This window comes from Hippocampus comes, unplaced genomic scaffold, assembly GCF_001891065.2.
Source record: "Hippocampus comes isolate QL1 unplaced genomic scaffold, H_comes_QL1_v1.1 scaffold118, whole genome shotgun sequence".
Classification (NCBI taxonomy): Eukaryota; Metazoa; Chordata; class Actinopteri; order Syngnathiformes; family Syngnathidae; genus Hippocampus; species Hippocampus comes.
Genome location: NW_017805461.1, coordinates 321,107 through 340,223, shown reverse-complemented (window position 1 = coordinate 340,223; position 19,117 = coordinate 321,107). Strand labels below are relative to the sequence as shown.

General features: G+C 41.2%; 3 protein-coding genes across 10 annotated transcripts in view; 2 read left to right on the top strand and 1 right to left on the bottom strand.

Moving 5' to 3' along the window:
* Positions 1 to 1,740, bottom strand: part of LOC109518724 (uncharacterized) — an 8,954-nt gene extending 7,214 nt beyond the window's left edge. Inside the window, exons 1-4 of the mRNA XM_019874748.1 lie at positions 1,628 to 1,740; positions 1,487 to 1,529; positions 423 to 565; positions 174 to 303 (exon numbers count right to left, since the gene is read on the bottom strand). Coding sequence (XP_019730307.1) covers positions 174 to 303; positions 423 to 565; positions 1,487 to 1,529; positions 1,628 to 1,690 — 379 coding nt within the window. The 5' untranslated portion in view covers positions 1,691 to 1,740. The remainder of the gene's footprint in view (positions 1 to 173; positions 304 to 422; positions 566 to 1,486; positions 1,530 to 1,627) is intronic.
* A 2,275-nt stretch (positions 1,741 to 4,015) lies between these two features.
* On the top strand, positions 4,016 to 11,914 carry LOC109518667 (uncharacterized). 8 transcript variants are annotated; one of them, XM_019874676.1, is made up of 11 exons: positions 4,016 to 4,147; positions 4,444 to 4,495; positions 6,465 to 6,479; positions 6,566 to 6,696; positions 6,774 to 6,909; positions 8,003 to 8,287; positions 8,389 to 8,727; positions 10,179 to 10,360; positions 10,644 to 10,745; positions 10,823 to 10,939; positions 11,008 to 11,914. In XM_019874676.1, the coding sequence occupies exons 2-11, from the start codon at positions 4,444 to 4,446 to the stop codon at positions 11,224 to 11,226; spliced, it is 1,578 nt and encodes a 525-aa protein (XP_019730235.1). In that variant the 5' UTR covers positions 4,016 to 4,147; the 3' UTR covers positions 11,227 to 11,914. The 8 variants fall into 8 exon arrangements, with proteins under 8 accessions (XP_019730235.1, XP_019730233.1, XP_019730238.1 ...); XM_019874674.1 differs by having other exon boundaries at positions 4,441 to 4,495; XM_019874671.1 differs by lacking the exon at positions 4,016 to 4,147 and adding an exon at positions 4,154 to 4,268 and having other exon boundaries at positions 4,441 to 4,495.
* A 362-nt stretch (positions 11,915 to 12,276) lies between these two features.
* prpf19 (pre-mRNA processing factor 19) lies at positions 12,277 to 18,051 on the top strand. Its single transcript, XM_019874890.1, has 16 exons — positions 12,277 to 12,461; positions 12,645 to 12,794; positions 13,087 to 13,163; positions 13,876 to 14,017; positions 14,109 to 14,182; positions 14,277 to 14,342; positions 14,419 to 14,460; positions 14,588 to 14,662; positions 15,409 to 15,484; positions 15,566 to 15,675; positions 15,755 to 15,910; positions 16,142 to 16,211; positions 16,323 to 16,496; positions 16,668 to 16,750; positions 16,993 to 17,098; positions 17,198 to 18,051. The coding sequence occupies exons 1-16, from the start codon at positions 12,443 to 12,445 to the stop codon at positions 17,293 to 17,295; spliced, it is 1,518 nt and encodes a 505-aa protein (XP_019730449.1). The 5' UTR covers positions 12,277 to 12,442; the 3' UTR covers positions 17,296 to 18,051.
* Positions 18,052 to 19,117: the final 1,066 nt, after the last annotated feature.

Here is a 19,117-nt window from a genome sequence, read left to right as displayed (position 1 = left end):
CCGCCATATTCTGGCAGCTCAACACAATAACACCACCCCTTTTTTTTCTTTTTTTTGGGGGGGGGGGGGCTCAATGAGTAGTGGAGGGACTTAGTCCCTAGCAACAGAAAATGATGAGGCTTCACTGTATTTTCCATTTTACCAGTCAGCGGAACAATGTAAAATGATCTTACCTAAAACTTTCAATGTGATCCTAGCAAGAAAAAAGCTACTAGATGAAACTGAGAAGTATCCATTGTCTTTTTCTGTCACGTGTTGCAGAGAAAGACTTCCAAAGGTAACCTTGAAACGTGGATCCATTGCCTGAAAAATTTGACAACACAACTGAAATTTCGGATGAGTTAATGTTTGTATTGTATGTATTTTTTTTTTTAAATGCCAATGTGATTGTCATCATTATTATAACACGAAGACATGCACACCTTGCCATTTTCAAACACTAGCCTCTTGCCTTCACCATTCTTCGGGGAGAAGTAAAGCTTCCCACTGAATCCAGGTGGTGAATAATTATAGGGAAAGCGAAAAGTTCCACCATAGCACACTTCATGTTGTGCAGCAAATGACCCTGGAATTGGACACAAAGAACAGAGGAGAGAAAAGTTGGGAATGCACTATTAACATACTGCACTGTAGGAGTGTGCAATATAGACGGTACTGTATATTCAATGTAGGGTTTGAATTTGCCCAAAGGCATGTTCATTACATCTTACTATGCATGACAGTAACACAGCCTAGTAACCTTTATCAGTCCCACATTGGAGAGATTTGCATTGTTGCAGCAGTGATAGTGGATACATGAAATAAAAAAAACATCACAACAAAGAAGAGATTTATTAAATTATGAATTAGTAAAATATTTTTACCCCTAATTTTCAATTGGTATATACCATCTACCATTACTATGAAGGGATTGAATTTGTACATGATATGAATTTTGGGCCGTATCGGCCAGCCCTACTGCACTCTATGCTGGCCATTTGTGTCCACCTTAGTTCACTTGGCGAACTCTTAATAGTAACGTTTATTGCCTTCCACTGCCATGGGACATTTTTTTCCACACTAGAAGGACGGCTTTGCCATACTAGTTTGACTGTAGTGCATCTTACTCGTGGAGGTTTTCGTGACTATTAGTCACTACTTTGACATTTCGCTGCAGATGTTAGCAAGGGTCATGGAAGTTGACACACATGATTTGCCTTTGCGGGCCACATAAAATGACGTAGCGGGCCGGATCTGGCCCCCGGGCCTTCTGTTTGACATTTTTAGGGCTACTAGCAAGGTCCAACAGGCTACTATTGCATGACATGTTTGCTAGTTGGGCCTAATAGTGTCACGAGGGCAGCATAGCAATTTAGGACTAAAGTTTAATTGCACAAGTACTGGTTATTACTAACATGGATATCAAAGATATTAAATAAATGCTCCAACGGCTTTCCTTAACAGCGTTCATGTGTTATTGCTTGTGCGCAACTGAGCTTTTACTCACCGCAGAGGAAGCATGGAAGCAAAAGGAATGCGAGCAACATGTCCTGTACAAAAACAACACGGCGATATACGCATTGTTGATTATACACAGAAGGAAACTTCACGCTTCGACATACATAATTTTTTAGGAACTTAAACTTACTCGGGTATTGATGGGCGATTTCCCCTCTGAACAAGCCGAGTTACTGTAATCACAAGGACACATACAAACTGGGCGAGGCTTTTCTCTGGTCGGGGCGTCACTGCTGCGTCTAATGTGCGCACGCTGTTGGTTGCCACTCACTGGACAACATTAGCAAGTAGGGAAGTTCGCTTTATTTAGAAGTTCTTACAAAGCGCTTCACTTATAGAATGTGTACCGTTTTTTACACATATAAAGTAACTATAAATACAACATCTTACGTTAAAAACATACATTTTGCAAATCAAAACAAATTTAAAAATACAAAAAAAATTTCAAAAGACTATACTGTTCTGTACAATAATCGCGCTGAGACGTGAAATACGCGTGTAAGTGATGACCATTATAAGTGCATGTTAAAGCAGCCTTTAAAAAAGTCCACAGAAGACGCCATTTTTAGTGACAACAATATAGGGACAATGGACTGCAATGCATATTTCATTTTTTAAAACAAATGTGAAAAAAAATCATTGGGTACACTTGTACAATGTCATGCAACACGAGGCCAACAAATCTAATCATAAAAAAATGCTTTCTTGACAAAAAATGATAATAAGGAATGATAAGAACAAGAGTAAGAATAACAAATCAGAGGTGTCAAACTTATCTCACAGTGCAGGTTATAATGCTGAGGCCACATAAATTTTAAAGTATAACATAATGCACTTTATAATGCTATGATTGGAATAGAATGCTAAATATTTAACCAGAAGCTGAGTTGCACCGTGTTTGTTTACGGACTAGGCATGTGGTTACAGCACTTTGTACACTTCTTGTCAAAGTAGGTTCTGTATAGGTACCATGACCGTTACCCCATCATGTTGCGGAATTGTCCCTACATTTGGTAATGATATTTCATTTTTCATTTCATTTCAAATACGTTATTGTCCTCAAAGGGAATTTGTCATGAGCACTCAACTGGTTCTGCAGTTTGTAGTTGGCAGCAGGATTTTTTCCTCCCATTTGCCCGTCATTTTCATGGAAAACATGTAATGAATGTTTGTCAGGGTTTTTGAAGATTTTTTGCTGACTTGATTAAAAATAATAATAATAATATATATATTTTTAAAAGGGTTTCAAATAAATTTGTTTTTTTTTGTAATTACGGTAATCAAAGAGCCACTCAGAGTGTAGTTGGGGACAGCACGCAGCCCACGAGCTACCAGTTGACCATCCTTGATCTGTGAATAATCAATTAATAAATTGATTGTCAATTATGATCATTTGAATCAGGTATGTTGAAAGAGGGAACCATCTAAAACTAGCTGAACAGGGGCTCTTGAGCACCGGACTTGGGCACCCCTGGTCTAAATGCAGGCAGAACAATTAAAAGCTCTTAGACTGGATGGCAGAAGGTAAGTGTGCACTTGTTGCCGTTCCAACAACAAAATAGTTTTGTATTCAATTAAAGTTGCACAGATTTCACCCCTAGTTCATCTGTGAGTAAAATGAGACAACCTCGTTATTTTTTTCCAGAAGCATGTAAATAATTGTTTTTGTAATTTTAATTGGTGGTGTGCCACGTGGTTTCTCTAATGTAAAATATGTCCCTGTTTGCTCAAAAACGTTTTGAAAAAACTATTCGAGTTAATTGAAATATATGTACATATGTAAGAATGGAATGCATGTTACGATGACTGTTGTATTGTAATCTATAGTAGTTAAAAAAGTCATAAAGTGGTAAAAGGAATTAAACACAAGTATGACACGCCTCAACTTAGATTTTCCATCACGCTGTGACAGTTTTTTTAATAATTTCTTAAAACCCATTTCATTTCCTTTTTGTATCGAAAGAGGTGAGAGCGTTTTATTTGTTTATTTATCGGGGCATTCTGTGTTTTATGGCTTTTACACTGAATTATATTTTATTGTTGTCGGTAACGTGACATAATTGTATATTCTCTGTGTTTTGAACGAATTGTACAGCACTTTGGGCCACCTTGTAAATTTTCTTGATATATATCAGTGTGGACGGGTTGGATAGTGAATTATAATATATATCTAATTTACCACGAAACGTTTGTGCGATATATCAGTACAGTAGTCACATGCAAAATAACATCACTTACGTATGGATCAATTCAATCTAAAGTTCATATTAAATGTCTGGTCTTTGGACATGTAACGCTGACGCTTGTTTTTGTCTGTTCTGACTGTATCATGCTGACTTCCACCGCCCCCGGCCCCCTTCATTTACAATCAATCTCAATCTTGGCGCAAAGCCCTGCAGTGGGAGACTGCACCGTTAGGAAGGGTTTGCTCAAAGAGCGTATCTGTTTCCTGGAGCTAACCAATGTGATACTTCGTGCGACGCAGCTGACGTAAAACCAGTTGAGAATACCGCCGACATATCGCCATAAATAATTGGGGGAAGCCACTGCGCTTGCGTGTTGCGGATCAACGTTTATACCCATTCACCCCCATTCATGTAAAACATTCCTAAATATCTTCCCGTGGAGTTGTTTCTCGCGTATCCTACAGGTGGGTCCGAGCTGTTTTGGGTTGAAAGTGTGATGACGTTTAGATAATCAATAAGTGATCATCTGGATCGTTGGACATGGCTTGTCTGAGCAGGGCGTCATCGGGCCGTCACGTCACTGAGGTCTGCCTTAGATTTGTTTGCCGCACCTTGCTCGCTGTATGCAGGTGTGCATGGACGATAACGGTGCCGCTTCGAGATTGCAACACACTACGCGATGGATGCAAACTTGTTCGTTTCCTTTGCATTGTTGTCACCTGTGTGGAAAGATGAGACCCTTTTTTTGTCCATACAGAAGATGTGCCCCTCCGCCCTGCTCGCAGTCCTTTACAGCCTTCCTTTTGCTGTGGGTGAGTTGTCTTTCAATCATTTTGACAGCACTTGCAGTCTAACAAAGGATATAAGAGAATGTGGCTGTCAGATTTTACACCTGTTAACATGTGTTCACAGCAATGTCAAGGTCAATGAGAGTTTTTATTAAGGTGCCTTAGACCAGTGATGATCAATCTCTGTGCCGTGATACCATTAGTGTGCCGTGAGGAATCCTCAAATTATTCGCTTTCACCTTATTGGTCAGAAATGTATGATTTATTTACTACAAATAATCTATCATTTCTACATGTCAGCAACGTATAGTGGCGGGCATAATAAATAAATGCCCTTCCATTAGCTGGCAGAAGTTGCTTAATTGAACTGCGTATCAACTTTTTGTGATATTTTTGCTTGCTGTTGTGCTGTGAGATTGTTGTAATGTGAAACATGTGGCTTGACTCAATCAAGGTTGGTAAACATAAACAGATGCCTTGAGAGCCAAGAACAGTCACTAAGTTTTGGCATGCCATAGAATAGCTCTGGACTGTTGACATTTTGTATTAAAAAACACTTATTTGTGACTAATGGTAATGGCTGTCACGTTGCGAGGTGGTGGTGGATCCAAAAAGCAGGTAGGAGGGAGGAGCAGGGTGTACTTGAAAGATTGTATTAAAACTCAGAGAAAACGAAATCCAAAACAAACAAAGTCCAAAGGATCAAACAAAACACATGACTGAAGATAAAACATAACACTGACCAAAACATGACTGAAACAAACATGACAGCAAACAAACATGACAGTAGCACAAAGAAACATTGACCCGACCATGATTGCTCGGGCTAGGAGTCCTTTTAAAGCCACTAATTACCTAATGACCAACAGGTGTGCAGCTGCAGGGAGAGCCCTACAGTGCCACCTGTTGGTCCCAAACCGAATCATGACAATGGCTTACATTTGTGTCTTCTTCTTCTTCCTCTCCTTTCGGCACGTCCCTTTTCAGGGGTCGCCACAGCGAGTCATTAATTCCCATCCGTCCCTGCAAACCGCCCTATCAACTCGCATGTCCGTCTTGGCAAAAGTTTTACGCCGGATGCCCTTCCTGACGCAACCCTCCCCATTTCTCCGGGCTTGGGACCGGCACCAGGGAACAGTGTACCCCCAGGGGAGGGCACTGCTCCCCAGCGGCTGGGTTAATGGCTTACATTTGTGTACCATATGTATTTTGTATACATCCTATATAGTATATATATGACCTGAAATAGTCCTGAATGAGCTCTATGTCCTTTTTGAAATGATATATAGCTTACAGTATATATATATAGCATAGCTAACCACTCCTCCACTGTATCAGTATACAGTAAATAATCCATCCGTCCATTTTTCTATATAGTGCTTGTCCTGAGCTGGAATAAGATCCAGTGCGCCCCGCGACCCTTGTTATCATTATTATTATTATTATTATTAGTAGTAGTAGTAGTAGTAGTAGTAGTAGTAGTTCATCACTGTTTATACATTACACATTACCAAGTGTAATAGTTAACACACAGAGCTTGCAATATTATCTCTCTGAGAGAGAGAGAGAGAGAGAGAGAGACAGAGAGAGAGAGAGAGAGAGAGAGAGAGAGCGCGTGTGTGTGTGTGTGTGTGTGTGTGTGTGTGTGTGTATTGGCTCTTATAAGAGATGCAGAGGAAAACTGTGGCCGGTGTGAGTGTCAGTGATTCATAATATACTAGTACGACATAGTATTTGGATCCAGATTCACAAAGGCAAAATATGAGGTGTGGACTTTTTAGACATAACCATGAATGAATTGGGTCAACAGTCAGGGGTTTTCATATTTGATGAAAGAAGTTTTATCAAAAGTCCAAAAGGATTTTAGTTGCTTTATTATTATATGATACGATTGTAAAGGAGCATTTCTCTCATGTAGACTATTAACTTGTTCAAGACTTTTCTGGTTATTGCATTGCATGGAGAGTTTAAACACAATTTTGCTTCCTTACAGGTTGGGTCGTACTTGGTGAGCCAACAGAAACATTTTATCCTATTCTTTTCTCATCGGAAATCAGCAAAAAATATTCTTGACTTTCTTTTCCATTTTGACAGGTGACAGAGAAGAAGTTCAGATGGTTTGTGCCGGGAAGGAATTTCGTTTGCCGGTCTACTCTACATCAAGAACTGTGACTTTTACTCAGAACTCTGCAGGACCGAGGCGCATTCTCCTCGAGAAGACCATTGTGAGGAAAATGTTGTGCTGTGACTTTTGTTTTGTGTTGTAACGTACACAGATAACAAACCTAAATTCTTTATTCAGGTAAATGACCCTCGTTTTGAGTGGACCAAAGATAAGATGCTGGTCCTGAAAAATGTGACCCATGCGGACCAGGGACTTTATTCAATCAAACTGTCTTCCGGATTCACCTATGAAACCGTTCGTCTGACAGTTTCAGGTTGGATACTTTTCTCTGTTTTGTTAAATCAACACTTTTCAGTCTTTGTTTTGCTTAATTTGTTTTACTTGGAAGTTCACTATACCCATACCTCCATGCTCACTTTCCAAACCATATTTCCTGTTCTTTTGATCAGATAGCAGTGCTCACAACTCCTCCAGGCACTCTCTAATATTTTACTGTATTATAACAGATAGTAATAAAATAATTAAATCAAATGTAAAGAATTAAACAGTTTTGTACATTATTATTAACTGTGATTGTCGGCCCCCTTCAATACAGAGCTGAATGAGGGATGGACACCACCCGAGGGGTGAGACGAGGAGTTGTTTTTTTAATATATATATATATATAATATACACACACACACACACACACACACAGCATATACAGTATTTTCTACAGAGGATAAAGTATATATGACTGTGAGTATTGACGTCAAAATGCAAAGTACCTTGGGCTCACATTGCGAACATCATGTGACCAAACCCAGAAAACAGGTGAGCCTTAATGTCAACAATGCCATCACGTCCAGTTGATGGCTAAAGGCAGTACTGTATAATGTCAAAATGACTGTTCCCTGAGATGGCTGAAAGCTGGTGAATTCATCTTCTCAGTTCTTATTCCACAATATTAATCAAAATAAGAGTGTGGATGCATAGAACATACAGGGTGACCGAAGGAATTTGGGATTATTTTAAAAGTAATTTTTAAAACTACTAAGTCCAACTCATTAAGATTGAACAGTTTAGGTGTTGAATATCATAAGTTTACTCTGGGACTAATTTCATAAGAGTTCACGATGCGCACTCCCTGTGAGAAGGCACACGTCAGGTCGGTAGTTAAGCTCTTGCCAAACACGCTGTAGCATGTCCATGATAATGTGATCCAGTGCTGAAGTGATTCCCTGCCTGAATTCAGCAATGCAAGCAGGAAGGGGGGGGTGGGGGGGGCATAGACCCCTTAAAAAAAAAACATTAAATATAAAATCTTGATCTGAGTCTCTACATTCTGTCCAAATTTGAGGTTATTTCATCATTTGCTGAAATGATTGGCTTCTGATCGTACTTTTCACACATTTATCCGGCCATAGAATGCATCAAGTCCTACTACAGAAACTACGGCGAGAACTTTGAGCACAACATCCCCGAGAACAGCTTCGTACTGGAGTTTGCTCCCCGAGGCGCTCCATCTGAGGCGATGCCAATAGTCCTGTGGAACCGGACTGACCCTGATACCAGCGTTGCGGGTCGGGGCAGGCTGCTGCGAGACAGGAAGGTGTGGGTGGCTGACAGAGTGACGCAAGCCGACCAAGGCAACTACACAGTGCGTGACGCTGAGGGGAAAGTGTTGTCTCGCAGCACTCTCACTGTCCGCGGTGAGAAACAACAAATGAATCATACCTTCATTGTTGAACAACACTAATGATCTTTTTTTTTTCCTCCCAATCCTGTATCACATCACCGCTCCTGGATGCAGGACACATTTTCAATGTGACCCGCTTCACCAAAGAGTCTCTGAACCTCCCTCTCTTCCTCCCCGTGCCACGTGCCTACCTCATCTTTACCCCCACCCGACACCTCGATGAATCCTCGTTGGGGCCTTTCGACTCCAAGCCCTCCCGCGGCCCCGTGCAGTTAATGCGGGAGGGCCACATCACTGACAATGACATGCGGTATAGAGGCCTGGTCTCCGTGGGCAGGAATGGCTCCGTCAACGAGGTGGTCATTGCGAGGCTGACCTCGAGGCACGATGGCGTCTATGAGATCAGAGACATTAATGGCAACCTGGTGTCATCCACCTTGTTGCAGGTGATTGGTGAGTAACACGCTTGACACACAATTTCCCCTTAGAGTTAGCGGTTGGAGTAACAAAGTAAAAATAGCCCAACTGAGGGGTGCCTGATACATCAATCGTGATTGACAGGTAGCCCGCGAACTGGTCCCAAGTCGATCGTGAGGGGTGATTGGTGTGTCTGTGTGCGTGTTATTAATATTATACATTTTTGTGTTTGTGCACACTCAGTCTCCTCTCAGTTTCACGTTCACAAAAAAAAAAAAAAAAAAAAAAGTATTTAAAAAATAAAATAAACAAGCAAGTCACCTTTAAACTACGTTGGCGCATAATCTGTATTACCGGAAGTTGTTAGCTGTCAGCAGTCTGTAATTACAGCTTGCGATCAGACCTGTTGCGATATATCTATTTTATTATTATTATTATTGTTATTATTATTATCATTCAAAGTTTGCTTCATGTACAATTCACCGATGGAACTGGCAAAGAATGGGAATTTTAAGCGTCAGAAAAAGCATTTAAAAACGGTAACGTGAGCTACGATAGTGATGTTGATGCAGTTAACACGCTGCAAAAGTGCGTCCCATGCCTCCGTGTCAGGTCTCCCACTAAGGTAGGCCGTGATTTCCTTTTCACAATCTCACAAACTCTTGTATCTACTTTATTTTTCTGTTTGGTTCATGTTAAGGGGCATTATTGCTGTTGCTCATCATGCCATGCGTGCGTGCGTGTGTGCATGCACATGCGCATGTGATAACGGGTCGATTGCGGCAGGTTGTTTGCTTGAAAAGTAGATGTTTGGTCAAAATAGGTTGGGCACCCCTGGTCTAATTCAATAAGGGTAATTGTCGGTTATCTGTGCTCAAATGAAGTTTTTTTATTTTCTGATAACTTTTAACTTTTACGTTTACTCCCTACATTTGAAAGCAGATACGTTGTCAAAATACTCTTGTCAATTTTGCCTGTGGTCTCCTCAACAGAGTCACCCAGTCATCAAAAGTTGCAGTATAATTAAACTCTTCGCCAGGTCTTATTATAAGCAGCCAAACATTTGCGTACAAACCACTGCAGTGATAAGTCTCTTAAAATGTGTTTCCTTCATTTTCTAGCATTTCTTCCATTGTGTATGTGTATGTGATTTTGGCAAGCCTCAGTCCAAGGTTATTAGTGTTAACGAAAACTAAGAGAATAACTAAAACTAAAAATGTAACAACATTTCTGTCATGGTCTGCTCTGTCAGCGTTTTTGAGATCCACCTTCCGCCCGGTCTTTCTTCAGCCCTTGTTAATTTTTGTGAATGACATAAAATGAAAATGAGTGCTTTTTAAGAATATTTTAAATGTATTTCTTTTGGTATTAATGTATGACTGTAACCAGAAAAGGTTGAACAGTTGTTTGGGAATTTATTGCACTATACATACTGCCTAGAGTAACCATTGGCTTCTGCTAACTGCCTCGTTCTCTAATTGCTGCAGAAAGGGGGAGCAGGTGGCGAGCTCTTCTCAAGTCCATCACTGTCCCTTCCGGCATGTTTGTGTCTCTGGCCGGTTTCATCCTGTTCATGAAGCGTTACCCCAACTGCAGCTTGTCGCAGCTCATCGCCTGCCTCAGGACGAACCGGACGCCACAAGCCCAGCCCCCAAGGGTCAACATCCAGGTGAGCAGGTCACTTGTAACAACAAAGATGCCTTGTTGCTTACAAAGAGCTGAGGTTTTTTCCAAGGTCAAGAGGAGCCTAATGTATTACATTTTGGTGGAATGCAAGGGTCTTTTTTCCCCTTGATTTCTCAATTTAAATAACGCATCTTAATGCCAAAATATGTAGACTGTTTGTCTTTTGCGTCGATGCAGATCCAAATTATGAGGCGGACACGGGCCATATCCACAGTAGTGTAGGGGTGTATTTGCAGCTACATGGCTGTTGTTTATGTTCCATTTAGAACTACAGCCAGCCAAGCCCTCAGCCAGCGGGATACTATAATCACGGCCAGCAGCAGGGGACACCGAGAAAATGGACGCCGAGAGCCAGTCCAATTCATACTGTAAGTGGCTCACACCTTGATTGACTGGACAACTATACATACACTTTGCCTTTATTTGTTGCCGTTTGTATTTCCAGGGTTACACTCCCGTTATGGAAAGAGCTCCACCTCAACTCACTCCTGTTCACGCGAGGGCTGAAAATTATGAAAGCCAAAGACGTGTGAGCTCCCCCTGTCACAATTCAACTGCAGAGGTAAGCCAGATTTTTGCATGTAGAAGTGATTAGTTTTTTCATTAAATCACTCATTTCCTTCTTTGCAGGTAACGTCAAATGAGGAAGAAAGGAGGATTTCCTTTCCAGTGCCTGGAGCATCAGATTGCCTGCAGTCCTCCGAAGGTTGTGTTCAGTTCCAGATCAAAAAGGTACCAGTTCAAGAAAGATGGAGCAGCACAAATGAGTGTTATGCCGCTCTGCCGCTGGATACAGATACGTCTGACACCTGCAGCGTTTATACTTCCGAAAAGCTGAACTTCTTATAGTGCATGGAGTGGTGGCAGAGAAGCATGTGGAGAAAGAGAAGAAAAACCTCACCTGTGCCTTTTGCAACAAAGTCTATATTGTGCTTCCAGTGGTTTGACATCCATATTGCATGCCATTATTGTCAGTGTAATGGTATTTTTGAAGCATGAGCTGAATATTATCCTTCCTGCTTTATACATTTATTCACTCTGACTCTGCCAGAGATTCGTAAGTCTCCGCTGTCCTCTGATGCTACCTACCTCCAGACCCTCAGGACCACCGTGATATGCACTGTATATATTTGCTGAATCTGAAAAGTGTTTGCGTGTGCGCTCAGTGAGCTCGCTACGTATCGAGGGCTAGAAATAGAAATTAGGCTGTGTTTGAAAAAGGGAACATTAACTCACCGTACTAACATAGAGAAGGAATTTATTCTTGTCATTAACCTATTCAAACTGCAATGAATTATCATGTTAAATGTCTGTGATGTAAGATCATAATTTTACCATAAGAACTCCTGGGGCACAGTGCAACCATGAAATGTTCTGTACAAATTTCCCACCAAATTTTGTAACAACCTGTGAACCTTGTCAAGAGCAAAATATTGATCACCAAATCCATCCGGGTAACGAAAACGACTGAACTTGTAATATTTTTGCAATATGAAAACGTGTATCATTCCTTTTAAAATAAATATATCTCTTATCAGATTCTGATTTGGTCCTTTTGTCCAGTACATTGGGACCTGTGTTTGCTTTTCATATGAATTACATACAAAAATGGATCACATTTAAGAATTTAAGGGACAACAAAAGTAACTGCAATGGAAATGCCATTTCAAAACATGTCTCGGTCAGTAAGGCCGAACCTGGCTATATAAAACTAACACGGCTTGCATTGGGCCGTTTGTGGGTATTCCAATTTTGCCCAGCATATGCATAAGAGAGAAAGAGAGAGAGGAAGTTACCGTAACATTAAAAATGGCCAAGACGGTTCGGGCTCTGTTCTAGGTGTTCATATCTTATCCAGTGGGTGGCAGCAATGCACCAAACGTGCCCATTCTGCCGGAAATGAAGAAGAAGTAGTTCCGGTGCTAGCGGCAATGAAAGGAGAGCGTGCTGTCTCCAACTTAAAAAAAATATTGTGAAGAGAACATCAACTGCACGAAACGCTTTGTGAAAACGAAACGAGTCTAATTCCATCATCAGAAGTAATTTTTAAGTCTTGACCGGGACGATGTCTTTGGTTTGTGCAAGTAAGTGACCTTAAATTGATACAAAGATTGGCGTTGCAAACTCGCTGTGCAACCGTGCTAACGCTGTTAGCTAAATCAGCTAACGTTAGCAGACAGGCAGTCCCGCCACTTACGTCGCAAAGCTCCCGACTTTTTCCTTCTGAATCAAAACACTAATAAAGTCTGAATGTCTTTCTTGTTCAGTCTCCAACGAGTTCCCAGAGCACCCGTGCGTTTCTCCGGTGTCTAACCAAGTGTTTGAGCGCCGGCTCATCGAGAAGTACATCGTCGAGAATGGAACAGACCCGATGAATGGGCAGCCACTGTCCGAGGAACAACTTGTCGATATTAAAGGTAACCATAGGCAGCAAGATATGCAGGATCGTCTTTTAAGATCATTTTCCCCTCACCGACCCTACCGGCTTCTTTCCGTTTAATGTCTATCGCAGCTTCTCTTTTTGTTTCGTGGCTTGCATTTTACTGCCATATCATGCACATTTTAGGCATCTGTTAAAATGAGTGGAAGTACTTAGTAAATATAATAAGTGCAAAGCCACGCTCTTACTTTTTAGCTCTTCCGTGTCTCCTATATGATTGCTGAACCTGGTGCGTTTGTGCAAGGTTATATTTTATACCTGTCTGCCAGTCTCCCATCCAGTGAGACCAAAGGTACCATCGGCTACAAGCATTCCTGCCATTCTAAAGTCCCTCCAAGATGAGTGGGTAAGTGTTTGTCAAGATTTCCCTTTATGACATGATAGACTACTTACAAATGGGTGGGGCATTCAGGTGAAATTTCAGGAAGAACCCGAAATACCCCATAGCATTAATGTATAAACCAAATTTGACCTTTTTACTGCACATATTCAACTTGTGCTCTTTTGAGGAACTGAATGGCAAAATTTACAGAAGATGTTTGATCCAAAGACAACCAACCAATAGATTTCCTGGATAAACTGAAATTGGTATTCAAACCGAAGTGGATGATATCCTTGGCAATTAGAAATGAAATCACCCCTTGCAAATGTTGCCGTTTAGGTGCTTATTCGAGAACAGCAAGTTGGGCAAAATGTATCGAAACATTAAAACGGTTGGCCATGCGTTCAAAAATTCAGAGGTCAAACAAAGATTTCTGTCAATGTTATACATTAAAGGTTCATTCTGAAATTTCCCCCAAAATCAAAATATCGTCAACTTTTGTTAGTGGTGTAGTTTGCTCTTCCATGCTTGTAAAAATAAATTAATAAATAAAATATCCGCGTTATGACTTGTCAAAATGGAATAACATTTTCGTCGAGTTTGAGAGGAAAAGGGATTACCTCATGAACACATTCTATGGTGTGATTTAATGTTCGTTTTATTAATTACACTGAGGGTTGGAATTCAAGTTATCTTGAGGTAAACACATTGTATTCTTTGTTGTCTTGTCTTCTAGGATGCTGTTATGCTTCACAGCTTCACCCTGAGGCAGCAGCTGCAGACGACTCGCCAAGAGCTCTCGCATGCCCTCTATCAACACGATGCCGCATGTCGAGTCATTGCTCGACTTACCAAAGAGGTTGCTGCAGCCAGAGAAGGTAGGTTGATAGCATGTTGTGTGACGACCTGTTGTTGTGTTCTCAATGAATGTTTGAGTTTGCACAATTTACCTATTTTCCTCTTCCACAGCTCTTGCCACACTCAAACCTCAGGCTGGATTGATTACACCTCAGGCAGCCCCTGCCTCTCAGCCAGCCGCAGTGGTGAGTGATGAACAATTTATTTGGATTCATATGGGACTGATGATTTCTGTGATGGTATAGGAAATTGTTGTTCATTCTCCCTTTTGTCTGGCAGGGTCCTGCTGGAGTGCCAATGGAGATTAGTGAACAAGTGGGCATGACTCCAGAGATCATCCAGAAGGTAAAATCATCTTTTTACTTGATGGGTCACTTAGCTTTCGCAGATTTTAGACTGAAGTGTTTTCTTATTGTTGCAGCTTCAAGACAAAGCAACAATTCTCACCACAGAGAGAAAGAAGGTATGTGGCAAATGTGTTTCATCCCCCGCTTTCTTTACTCTTGGATTATTAAATTTTATTGAGATTATTTTTTTTAATCTCTTGTCTTCTTGTTTTTCTGTCAATTTACCAATTGTCTTTTGTCCAGAGAGGAAAAACTGTTCCAGAGGAGCTGGTTAGAGCTGAAGATCTTGGCAAGTACCGCCAAGTGGCCTCTCATGCTGTAAGTGTTTATTGGTGAAAGTCATTCATTTGGAGTCCACTGTCACTCAAGGCTGCGATGAATAATTGAGGAACGTAAATAATTGGATTACCAAAAAGATCGATGCAAAGTTTTCCCATGCTGACTAATCTAACTGAAGTCACACGCACCACCAGAAGAAAAAGTTCATAAAAACATTTTCCAAAGTTTGTGGTCGTTTAACACAATCTGAGAAAGATTAAATCCAATTATAACACAAACAGCACCTCTGTGATCAGCAACATAATGTAACATATCGATGTTAGCTAATTCAACTTAGCCTACCATTGCTAGTTAGGATGTGTTTTAATGCCCCCGTAAGTGGTCAAGGACAGCCACAGGTGCACTTTAAAATGGTGAACAAAGAGTGAGAAAACAAACGTAAAAGTACATATGTACATGAGCTGCCGATGGCCACAACTCATGATGGATTACTCAACGTGCAGAGGTAAAAGCCAGTTTGCTCTTCACTCTCATGTGCTGACACCCACATCACTCACCAGGCCATGCACTTCCTTTTTTAAGCCATGCTCACAGATACTACAGCAGAATGTAAACATGGCAATCCGCGATGGACAAAAATAACATCTGCACTTTGCATGCACATATTATTTTGGTTAATAATGCAAAATCCGCACACACACACACACACACACACACACACACACACACACACACACACATCACTGCAGCCCTTGTGTTGACACGCATGTTCGTTCTGCTTGCAGGGTCTTCACAGTGCCAGCGTGCCAGGCATTCTTGCTCTGGATCTGTGTCCCTCAGACACCAGTAAAGTGCTGACTGGTAGGCCTGCTTGGAAATTGGTTTGACCCCGTTAGTCATCAGGAGACTTTGGTCTGATTCAGCTGTGCTCCATTCTTCTAGGTGGCGCTGATAAAAATGTGGTTGTGTTTGACAAGAACGAGGAACAAATTGTGGCTACACTGAAGGGTCACACCAAGAAGGTCACCTCAGTCATCTACCATCCATCCCAGGTCAGTGACTTATTCAGGTCTTTTTTCTACATGATTATTACTATCCTGCAATAACTCTAGTTCTCCTTTCCTCCTCCAGTCTGTGGTTTTCTCTGCATCTCCTGACACCACCATCCGCGTGTGGTCCGTCACCGGGGGCAACTGTGTCCAGGTGGTGCGTGCTCACGAGGCAGGTGTCACTGGATTGTCCCTGCACGCCACTGGGGACTACCTGCTCAGCTCTTCTGAAGATCAGGTATGTGTGCTGCTTCAGTAACAAAAAACAAACAAACAAAAAACGTAAGATATGTTTCCCCTATGTGGTTTGGGTCAGGAAATCTGTTTTAACCATGGGCTTTGAAGGTTTGGGATGATAATGCCGTCTCTCTTATGGATAACATGATCTCATAGCAGCACAGCTTTGTGAAAATGATCAGTGATGTACTCTATCTCGCTTTGGCTTGATTGTCTCGTTGTTGTTTTGCAGTACTGGGCCTTCTCTGACATACAGACTGGCCAAGTCCTCACAAAGGTCACAGATGAAAGTGCCAGCTGTGGTAAGTGCCAGTGTGTGTTGGGGATTCTTAATATAGGAGCTCTTCTCCAGGTGCTAACGTTTCCACCCCCCCCCCCCCCCCCCCCCCCCCCCCACACACACACACACACAGCCCTCACCTGTGCTCAGTTCCACCCCGACGGTCTCATCTTTGGAACTGGAACTGCTGACTCCCAGATCAAGATTTGGGACCTGAAGGAGCGCACCAACGTGGCCAACTTCCCAGGTCACTCAGGCCCCGTCACCTCCATTGCCTTCTCTGAGAACGGATACTATTTGGCTACAGGTGAATTTTTTTTTTTTTTTATGTAAATATTCATTCTTTCTTTGTAAAAAAAAAAAAAAAAAAACACATGCCATTGTCATTTATACTGCTGATTTTATGATAAAGTGACCAGAATTTGTGCTTTGTATTAGCACATTTTTAATTACATTTACTGCCGATGTTGTGCTCTAGGGGCACAGGATAGTTCTCTGAAACTCTGGGATCTGAGGAAACTGAAGAACTTCAAGACAATCACACTGGACAATAACTATGAGGTACTTAAAAAAAAGACTGCAGTTATTAGCTTTTATTCTTCATATTGCACCCAAGCATGTTCTCTAAGGAATTTTGGCCATGACAAAGGACGACTATCAGGTTAGCCGTCAAAGAGATGTTCAGTTTTGTTAAAAAGTAATGACAGACATGCCTTACACCGATTACTTTGTGTTGATGGCAACATCAGTCAACCATTCCAACCGGTTTGCAGTGTTTTCATTTCCGTACCTTGCTCTTGCAGGTGAAGTCCCTCGTGTTTGACCAGAGTGGTACCTACCTGGCTGTAGGAGGATCCGACATCCGTGTCTACATCTGCAAGCAGTGGTCTGAGGTCCTCAATTTCACAGGTGAGGGCCCACTTGCCATTGTATTGTCAAATGTACGTTCATTGTGTTACATTGATCGCCGTTGTTGACATTGATTCATTCATTTTTGTGCATTTGTAGATCACACAGGTTTGGTGAGTGGGGTGGCCTTCGGAGAGAACGCTCGTTTCCTGAGCTCTGCAGGAATGGACCGAAGTTTGAAATTTTACAGTTTGTAGAAAAACATAAATTGATAATGACATGAGGGAAACGACGGAGGCAGACCAGAGACTGTGGATACCTACTTGGCATAGACGTATAATTCGTAGTTTAAAAAAAATCACTGCTAACTCTGCTTCTTTAGTATGTTTTAGTCCTCATGTGCATGAAACAGAAATTGATAAAATATCAATTTGAAAGATCAGCAGCATAATTTCAATCTTTTTTTTTTTTGTTGTTGTTTTTTTGCAGTGTCAGGTAAAATGTGAAATCAGATGCTGCGTCATGTCCTGTTTTATTTTTTTTTTTATAGCATCCCTGATTTAAACCCTTTCATTTTGTGAGTTTGTGTGTACCATTTGTGGGGCATTGGTGAGGTCATGAGTAAAATTCCGTCTCTTAACATTGACCGGTTTAAATGATTTAAAAGTGCATCTGTGGTAACACAACAGCCTAGAAGAAAGGTGGTGTATGAACATTTTGCACTTCCTTCCTTTGATTTCCCACTTTCCATTGGGAATTATGTTTCCTTTTGTTGATTGCTGTCTCATCAAATGTGTATGTCTCACAATGTGCTCTTTTACAGTAAAATATCTTTTGTATGCCATTTACCAGATTACAAGTTTCATGAAACGGTCACTTGATGTAAATCTAACAGCCTCTACCTAATTGTTTTAAAAAACGAAAAAATACTATACAACTTGTCAGTGCGTTCTCATTTTTCTAGTTTAAAATATTCCAGGCATTGTTCTGAGGTATTACAAATCTGCCGAATGCTCCCATCTTACCTTTGTTAGGTTGGATTTTTTTTTTAAATTGTTGTTGAATTAAGGTCTAAATTGTAAAAGCTTGCTTTATATAGCCTGGTTGCGCAACAGGGACTGTGTTGTAGTCATATAATTGAGGTTGGAAACTATATGCTTCAATTAAAAGCAAATTGAGGGTGTCACAAAGAAAACCTCCTGACTCGTGGCATGCAAACTGTTGTATGGAAAACCGTTCGAGTGTTTATTGGATATCCAACTTAATCTCTATGTTCAAGTATGCTTTTGTCATCACTAGAAAGACACTTACATACATGGCAATTTTCCGCGGATCCGCGGAAATCCGCCGTTTTATTTCTTAAATTGATCATTTTTGTGAATCGTCTAAATCCGTTGAGAAAATTTTAGGGGCGGTCAGGTACCTTATCGTCGAGTTTTCACGAGCTGTCCGGAACAGTCTCTCCGTTTTCCGTTTGTAAACAGCCCTGCGATTGGACGTGTATGAAAGCTTCAACTAATCAGATCACTGAAGGCATTATTTGTTGCGGAAGTCTTAGCTCGATTATAAACGGCCCAGCGATTGGTTAACGACAAGCGATTGGACCAATCAAATTGCATGTAACATATTGTTTTACCTGATTCATGGCGGCCTGTTCGTCTCGCAAATTCATTGTTCTGGGATCGTTTTGAGCGGAATTATGAAATTTTTGACGAAAGATCAGGAGTCTTTAATCCTAGAAATTGACTCAAATGTCAAGAATAAATTCCGATTGGACTGGCTTGACAGAAAAGTCACTGTAAAGGTTAAAATTGGTTCCAAGTTCGACGAAGTTACAGAAGCTCTTGGACAATAAGCTTTGACGTAGCAGGCAAAGCTTATTGTGTGTATTGTAGTGACTTAATTAACGATGGCTCCCGTGCATGCGTGGCACTGACAGATCATGCAACAAAAGTGAAAAAACATGCCGACAAAATCGCCATTCGACGGAGCAATTATTCTTTGGGATCGGCATTTTTCAAACAAACTTCGTCAGCGGATACAACTAAAGACGTTACGCGCTGGGGTACTTTGGCTGAA